Consider the following 9,190-nt stretch of genomic DNA (forward strand, 5'->3'; position numbering starts at 1 on the left):
TGTGTGTATATATATATATATACAGAGAAGAGTCAGCTGTGATCTGACCCACACGGCTTCTGGTCCTGGAGGAGAACGGGTACAGGATATATGGGAGCCTGCAGCCTATCACCTTGTTAGCATCACGTGGAATGCGCTGCAGTCGATGCTTGGCGCCAGGGAATTACGTGGTGATGAGGAGGTGAGGATTGACTCGATGACGGCCGTGTCGAACTGCACCAGCAATTCTGTCGGCACCTTAAGTTTCATCAGCTGCCGCAGAAGTACAGCCTCTGATGGTGCTTCTCGGTGAGTGGGCTGATGGTTGACTCCCACTTGAAGTCCTGGGTGATGGTGTTGCCCAGGTAACAGAAGGAGTCCACAATGGTGACGGGGGGGGGGGTGAGTCCATCAGGGTAGAGGGGGGATGGTGGGGCTGTGACTTTCCTGAAGTCCATGATCATCTCCATTTGCTTCTGGGCGTTCAGCTCCAGGCTGTTGAAGCTGCACCAGGATGCCATCCGATCCACCTCTTTCCTGTAGGCGGACTCATCTCCACCCGAGATGAGGGTGGTGTCGTCCGCAAACTTGATCAGCTTAATGGACTGGTGACTGGGGGTGTAGCAGTTTGTGTACAGGGGGAAGAGCCAGCGGTAAATTACACAGCCCTGAGGAGTACCAGTGTTCGTGGTTCGACTGTCCGAGACAATCTTCCCCAGCCGCACGTGCTGTCTCGGGTCCATCAGGAAGTTTGTGATCCATCTGCAGAGGGAGTAGGGCACGCTGAGCTGGTAGAGCTTGTCTTGTAGCAGTCCAGGGAGGATGGTGTTGAAGGCAGAGCTGAAGTCCACAAACAGGATCCTGGCGGAGCTTCCTGGGAGTTCAGATGCCCTTGGATGAAGTGGAGGGCCAGGTTCACTGCATTATCCACAGACCTGTTGGCTCAGTAGGCTAACTGCAGTGGGTCCAAGGTGGGGCGGTGATGTCCTTGAGGTGTGGCAGAACCAAGCGCTCAAAAGAGTTCATGACCACAGACATCAGCGCCACCGGCCTGTAGTCATTAAGTCCTGTGATCCATGGTTTCTTGGGGACAGGGACGATGGTGGAAGTCTTGAAGCAGGATGGCATGCGGCATAGTTCCAGAGAGGAGTTCCAAGAACTGTCGGCGCACAACCTCCATTTGGATGGAGAGGGCAGGGCAGGAAGGGTCTGTGGAGTCCTTTGATGAAGTGCTGAGTTTGTTGGTGGTAGGAGGAGCAGAGCTGTGAGGAGTTGATGGCCGTTTGTGACGATGGTAATGTGTATTCAGGCCCTGAGCAAGAGTCCAGTCGTTCAGGGCCTGGGGGGCTTTGGGCTTATAGCTCGTAAGGGCCCTCAACCCCCTCCACTTGGCTGCAGAGTCATTGGAGCTGAACTGTTCCTGTAGACCATGGGTGTCAAACTCTGGCCCGCCGTGTAATTTAATTTGGCCCTTGAGGCAATATCAAATTAACATTAGAGCTGGCCCGCCGCTGTAACACCGCATTTACCGCTAATACTTTTACTTGCTAACCCTCCCGATTTTCCCGGAAGACTCCCAAAGTACAGTACCCCTCCCAAATTTCATCCCGGGCAACAATATTGGGGGTGGGCCTTAAAGGCATTGCCTTTGGCGTTCTCTACAACCTGTCGCCACGTCCGCTTTTCCTCCATATAAACAGCGTGCCGGCGCTGTCACATAATATATGCGGCTTATACACACACACAAGTGAATGCAACGCATACTTGGTCAACAGCCATACAGGTCACACTGAGGGTGGCCGTATAAACAACTTTAACACTGTTACAAATATGCGTCACACTGTGAACCCACACCAAACAAGAATGACACATTTCGGGAGAACATCAGCACCGTAACACAACATAAACACAACAGAACAAATACCCATAAGCCCTTGCAGCACTAACTCTTCCGGGACGCTACAATACACACCCCCCCGCTATCACCAAACCCCGTCCATCTAAACCTCGCCGCCAAAAAGAGGCATTCCATTTTTATTTAAATTGTATTTGATATGCCATTGATATTTTTGAAAATTATTATTTGAAATTCAATTTTGCATGTCACTATAAAGTTATATACTGTAAGCTTTGCTTGTTCAAGATTCAATGCAAAACTTGTTTGGGTCCGTATTAAAAGATTAATTTGTTCAACCTCGGCCCGCGGCTTTGTTCGGTTTTAAATTTTGGCCCACTCTGTATTTGAGTTCGACACCCCTGCTGTAGACGGTTAGAGTACACAGATTTTGCTTTCCCCACTTCCCTGCTGAAGTTGTACTTTGCTTCTCTGTTGGTACTCTATTTCCAACTCCTACGCGCAGCCTCCTTCTCCTTGCGCAGCTGTCAAAGCTTGGGTGTGAACCAGGGCTTGTCGTTGTTTTAAAAAGCCCTGGTGCACAGTGGAATGATGCGCGCCTCATTGAACTGTATGTATAAGGTCAAAGTGTCCATATACTCGTCAAGATTGTCCGTGGCTGCTCCAATTGTCTCCCAGTCTGTCGTCTCCAACAGTCCCTCCTCAGCCTCAGCGGTGTGTTTCTTTATTGTTCTCATAACAGGTTTAGCCAGTTTGAGTCTCTGTCTGTATAAAGTGATTGAGTGCACCATCACATGATCTGATAGTCCGAAAGCAGCGCACGGGACTGCATGGTATACCCTGCTTATTGTGGGGTAACAGTGATCCAAAGTTTTCTCTTCTCTGGTCGGGCGTTTAATAAACTGTCTATACTTGGGTAATTCATGGCTCAAGTTTCCCTTGTTAAAGTCACTAAGCACGATAACTAGAGAGTCCCTAAAAAAACGTTCCACATGTAAGATCCGGCCTGCAAGTGTGCGCTGAGCCTTGTGCACATCTGCGCTTGGTGGTATGTAGGCAGCCACTAGTATGAACGAAAAAATCTCAAGCGGTGAATAAAAAGTCTTACAGTGACTGAAGAGATATTCCAGAGGAGAGCAGTGTTGGGATATCACAGTCACGTCTGTACACCAGCTGTTGTTTATGAAGAAGCAGATTGCACCGCCTCTTGCTTTGCTGGAGAGGCCTGGGTCCCGGTCCGCACAAAGATGAAAGCCCTCCTGGTGAACCGCGCAGTCTGCGATACTCGCGCTCAGCCACGTCTCCGTGAAGCACAAAACACAAGACGAGGAAAAGTCCTTGTTTCTTCTCATCAGCAACGCAAGCTCGTCCATCTTGTTGGGAAGTGAGCGGGCGTTGGAAAAAAAAATGCCAGGTAAAAGCGTGCGTAATCCCCGTCTGCAAAGACAGACAAGGACTCCCGCTCGCCTTCCTAATCGGCGTTGTTTTCCTCTTTGGTCAAAAAAATGGACCAAATCCGCAGCTGACGCTAAAGTAACTGTTAACAAGTCCGTAGGGGTGGTTGATGTAATGTTCAGTAGCTCTTCACGGGTCTAAGTGCATGAGGACATACAATTTACGCACAAAAACAGACAAAACAGAGCACACGAGAGCACCGATGTCTCGGAGCCATTATGTGCAATTTGAAGATGAGACAATTCTCACAACTCTTGAACGTATCATAATTATTCCCTCAAATACCCCCAAAATGGATTAACTCGCTGGAATAAAAAGACAATATAACATACATCCATAAACCTGGATGCATATGAAAAAGTTCAATATATTTATCTGTACAAGTAATCTATTTATTTATATATGCACCTTAATGCTTTTTTATCCCTCACTACCATGAGCTAATACAACAAAATTTTGTTCTTATCTGTACTGTAAAATTCAAATTTGAATGACAATAAAAAGGAAGTCTAAGTCAAACTCTTTATTCACCAACATTCAGACAGTACAATAATCATAGTTCCTTCAGCTGTGTGACACTTATAAAATAACTTTATCTACTGTACCCATTTTAAACAACTGTGACGGTGTGAAATGTAGTCTATTCAATATGTTTAATAACTTTGTTTATTTTTAATACATCTAAAAGATGCAAATATAATTCTATGATGTTTCTTTTTCAAAGGAAGAGTAAATGTAGATGTGAATGGTGTACGATGTCGAGTTGTTTATGGGTGTATTTACAATATCAATCAATCAATCAATCAATGTTTACTTATATAGCCCTAAATCACTAGTGTCTCAAAGGGCTGCACAAACCACTACGACATCCTCGGTAGGCCCACATAAGGGCAAGGAAAACTCACACCCAGTGGGACATCGGTGACAATAATGACTATGAGAACATGATACTGTGATACTGATGATACTGATGACTATGAGAACATATGTATCTTGTTTGCTATGTTATTGCAAATACTTTGAAAATATGCCCTTAATTCTTACTATACTTAACTTTCACCAGATTTTAAACAAATTAATAACTTCCAGTTGTAAAACTTTTAAAAACGTTGCTGTATTACATTCTGACAAAAAATATTCCAAAATGTCCAAATATTGGGAGAATTTTCTTAAGCAAATTTTGAATATGCAAGTGAGTAATAACTTGTGATTAACAAAATGATTTTTTTTTTGTTTGTCTGCCTTTCTGTATTTGTCAGAAGAGGGGGAGCCATTGGTCGTCTGGGGCTCTGGCACTCCAAAACGACAGTTTATTTACTCTTTGGATTTGGCTCGCCTCTTCCTGTGGGTTTTAAGGGAATATCCAGAGGTTGACCCGATCATTCTTTCTGGTGAGTCTTACACATGTGTGCTGCTTCGGAACAAATTCAAGTGCAAGGCAATTACTGTGTTGTTTTTCTGTTCCAGTTGGTGAGGAAAATGAAGTATCAATCAAAGAAGCAGCAGATGCAGTTGTGCATGCGCTGGACTTTAAGGGTGATGTGGTTGTATCCTTACAGGAAAATGTTACCTTTGGGGGAATTTTGCACATATTTAAGGACACTCAGGTATTTCACTAAATCGTCCTAACAAACACCAGCTAAGATAAAGTAAAAGGTGCGGGAATGGAAAACCGGTTCTTGCTCAGAACGGGTTCTTCAAGCCATTCCCTTAATTATTTCTGTGAGCGAAATTTTAAACAGCCAGAAAAACGGCACCCATATTGCAGAACTCTCCTAAGTTTAGCTACATTTTACAAAAAAAGATTGGAACAGCGCTTATTGCAATAATTGCAAAGTTCCTATTTTACCAAAAGGCTGAAATAGGAGCAATATGCTGAAACATTTTAACATCCAATATACAATAACTGTAAAAGTATGTTGTGGTTTTGAACAGCTACGATTTCATCCCAGCAGTAGTAATGCTAGCACGTCATCTACTGTAAAAATAACAGGTATTAACTAACAATGCCTAGTATACTAGCACCATTTGCCTAATTGTCAAAGCAGCTAGTACTCACTTATATAATTTTTGGTGTAATTTTGCCTATCATTCACAAACATCATTAGACAAGTAGACAAAAGGTTTCTGTTTTCTTCACTTTCAAGCATATATAAATCAGCTCGTTCTAGGTGGCTAGCAATCCAGCCAATGGAAGCAATCAGTTGAACCATTAAATATCTTTATAATGCATTGAAAACCGCTAACAATACTACACGTATGTTTTGTAACCTGTATAATAACCAAGCTGTAGCAACATTGTTATTGTAAGAGCAAGCACGGAGGACCTTTTTTGTAGCGCAGTAACACATTTGCGTTCTACGATATTACCCGTTAAAGCTAACCATGGTAAGAAATAAGCTAGCTTTTAAGACAACACAAATTGCGTGGCGTGCTACGGTATTACCCGTTAAAGCGAGCCACGGCAAGAAATGAGCTAGCTTTTACGACAATACAAATTGCGTTTGATTTTTTTAATGCACAACACTGCGATGGGACAATATCCTGTACTGACTGAAAAACATGAACATCATTTTACTGTATCTGTTAAGTACAAACCCCATTTCCATATGAGTTGGGAAGTTGTGCTGGATGTAAATATAAACGGAATACAATAATTAGCAAATCCCTTTCAACCCATATTCAATTGAATGCATTGCAAAGACAAGATATTTGATGTTCAAACTCATAAACTTTTTTGTTTTTGCAAATAATAATTAACTTAGAATTTCATGGCTGCAACACGTGCCAAAGTAGAAGGGAAAGGGTATGGCCACCTCTGTTACATCACCTTTTCTTTTAAAAACACTCAGTAAACGTTTGGGAACTAAGGAAACTAATTGTTGAAGCTTTGAAACTGGAATTCTTTCCCATTTTTGTCTTATGTAGAGCTTCAGTCGTTCAACAGTCGGGGTCTCTGCTGTCGAATTTTACGCTTCATAATGCGCCACACATTTTCGATGGTAGACAGGTCTGGACTGCAGGCGGGCCAGGAAAGTACCCGCACTCTTTTTTTACAAAGCCACGCTGTTGTAACACGTGCTGAATGTGGCTTGGCATTGTCTTGCTGAAATAAGCAGGGGCGTACATGAAAAAGACGGCGCTTAGATGGCAGCACATGTTGTTCCAAAAGCTATATGTACCTTTCAGCATTAATGGTGCCTTCACAGATGTGTAAGTTACCCATGCCTTGGGCACTAATGCACCCCCATACCATCACATAAGCTGGCTTTTGAACTTTGTGCCTATAACAGTTGCGCCTATAACAGTTGTACAGTCCTTTGAGACATTTGTGATTTAGGGCTATATAAATAAACATTGAGCAGTCTGGATTGTTCGCTTCCCCTTTGGTCGGATGACACGATGTCGAATATTTCCAAGAACGAATTGAAATGTGGACTCGTCAGACAACAGAACACATGTCCACTTTGCATCAGTCCATCTTCGATGATCTCGGTCCCAGAGAAGCCGGCAGCGTCTCTGGATGTTGTTGATAAATGGCTTTCGTATTTTATAGTAGAGCTTTAACTTGCACTTACAGATGTAGCAAACAACTGTATTTAGTGACAGTGGTTTTCTGAAGTGTTCCCGAGCCCATGTGGTAATATCCTTTAGAGATTGAGGTCGGTTTTTGATACAGTGTCGTCTGAGGGATCGAAGGTCACGGTCATTCAATGTTGGTTTCCGGTCATGCCGCTTACGTGGAGTGATTTCTCCAGATTCTCTGAACCTTTTGATCCTATTATGGACCGTAGATGTTGAAATCCCTAAATTTCTTGCAATTGCACTTTGAGAAACATTGTTCTTAAACTCTTTGACTATTTGCTCATGCAGTTGTGGATAAAGGGGTGTACCTCGCCCCATCCTTTCTTGTGAAGGACTGAGCATTTTTTGAGAAGCTGTTTTTATACCCAATCATGGCACCCACCTGTTCCCAATTAGCCTGCACACCTGTGGGATGTTCCAAATAAGTGTTTGATGAGCATTCCTGAACTTTATCAGTATTTATTGCCACCTTTCCCAAATTCTTTGTCACATGTTGCTGGCATAAAATACTAAAGTTAATGACTATTTCCCCCAAAAAATGTTTATTCGTTTGAACATCAAATATGTTGTCTTTGTAGCATATTCAACTAAATATGGGTTGTAAATGATTTGCAAATCATTGTATTCCGTTTATATTTACATCTAACACAATTTCCCAACTCATATGGAAACGGGGTTTGTATTAGCCCACATTTCATGTTTGTTTGTACACTGCTTGCTTGACAGTGCATGCACTGTAGTGTACGATGACGTGCTACATGTATTACACAATAGTGTAATAATACATAAATACTTAAAAAAGATGGACAAAATTAAAAAAAAAGTGCAGATTTCCTTTATATGTAAATGAATGCGTTCTCATTTAAACGATCATGATAATATTTATTCAAAATGTATTTGTATGCTCTGTTTTACTTCAACTTTGATTGGTTGATTTAGAGATTTGTCCATATGACTTGTTTTGCTGTTTGTGTTTTGTTTTTTTCATGGGGTTACTGTTTCCATTTCCTCTTATCCCTGGTTGTGGTCACCTATTGTTTAATTCCCTGACATGCCCTATTATGTCTTGCCTTATTAAACTTGTTTGCCTTATTTTTCCATTCATAACATACTGAATTAATTGTATGTTTACTAACAATGTTTTCATTGATCTCATATAATCTGTAATTTCCTTCACCATCACTCTGCAGTACGATACCAGTAAAGCAGATGGGCAGTTAAAAAAGACGGCCAGTAATGCAAAGTTGTGCAGCTATCGACCAGATTTTTACTTCACACCCTTCCAACAAGGTCAGACCATGAGAGGTTTTTGTAAATCAGTCACTTTTAATGAAGGTTTCTGGCTTACTATTCTCTTGCAATTCCAGCACTCAAGGAGACATGTGATTGGTTTGTCGCCAACTATGATACAGCTCGCAAGTGAAAACAGTTGCCAAGTGGGGAAAAACAACTCAATCAGCAAGCGGTTACAAGATGCTCAAAAAGAAGTTGCCGAGAGCCAGGTTTGCATTACTGAATAAACTGGATGAAGAATCTCATCTGCAACAATCAATTATGAAGATTACTCTTATTTTTCCGTCAGATGTGTATTGGTTTGTAACATTTTCACATTAAAAAGGCATTGGCATACTAAAAATCTGCACAACCTCTCTGGGTGATTGTAACAAGAACAATAAATCTATAAGGTGCTACACTACTGTTGTATTAACTCCAGTGAAAAGATACATACAGAGAATATGAGAAAATGTGATCGTTAGAACCCCCACGTTTACATAAAAAAAAATTACATAATTTAACTATAATAATGATAAAGGCATATATTTATATAGCACTTTTCTTGACAAAATGTTTTACAGTAAACCCACCATTCATCTACTCTACATCCACAAAACAAGGTGGTAAGCTACTCTGGTAGCCAAAGCAACCTGACAGGTGCAGCATGGAAAAGTGGCTGCCAATCTGCGCCTACAGCGTCTCTGACCACATCAATCATTCATTTGCATTCATACACCAATGTAAGTGGCAGTGGGAGCAAGGCAGGTGAAGTGTTTTCCCCAAGGACACAACAGTAGTGACTATGATTGCAGGAGCTAGATTTTAGATTAGATTAGATTAGATAGTACTTTATTTATTCCGTCAGGAGAGTTCCTTCAGGAAAATTACAATTTTCAGCACAATCCCATTCAAGATCAGACAAACATTAAAGGGAGACAGAACAGGATCGCTGACGGGTCTGCCGGCTTCCAGCGCCCCTTACAAAAAAAAGATGAGATACAGGTAAACAAGGGGGGGGAGAAAAGAATAGGAGATTGAAAT

At 42.0% G+C, this 9,190-nt stretch overlaps 1 protein-coding gene across 2 annotated transcripts in view; it reads left to right on the top strand.

The window, feature by feature from the left end:
• Positions 1-8,510, top strand: part of LOC133540799 (GDP-L-fucose synthase-like) — a 53,271-nt gene extending 44,761 nt beyond the window's left edge. The window contains exons 7-10 of one of the 2 annotated variants that reach the window (XM_061883743.1): positions 4,549-4,680; positions 4,757-4,836; positions 8,065-8,164; positions 8,242-8,510. In XM_061883743.1, coding sequence (XP_061739727.1) covers positions 4,549-4,680; positions 4,757-4,836; positions 8,065-8,164; positions 8,242-8,297 — 368 coding nt within the window. In that variant the 3' untranslated portion in view covers positions 8,298-8,510. The remainder of the gene's footprint in view (positions 1-4,548; positions 4,681-4,756; positions 4,837-8,064; positions 8,165-8,241) is intronic. The other variant, XM_061883744.1, reaches the window with a different exon arrangement.
• Positions 8,511-9,190: the final 680 nt, after the last annotated feature.

Source organism: Nerophis ophidion, linkage group LG22 (assembly GCF_033978795.1).
Source record: "Nerophis ophidion isolate RoL-2023_Sa linkage group LG22, RoL_Noph_v1.0, whole genome shotgun sequence".
Taxonomy (NCBI): domain Eukaryota; kingdom Metazoa; phylum Chordata; class Actinopteri; order Syngnathiformes; family Syngnathidae; genus Nerophis; species Nerophis ophidion.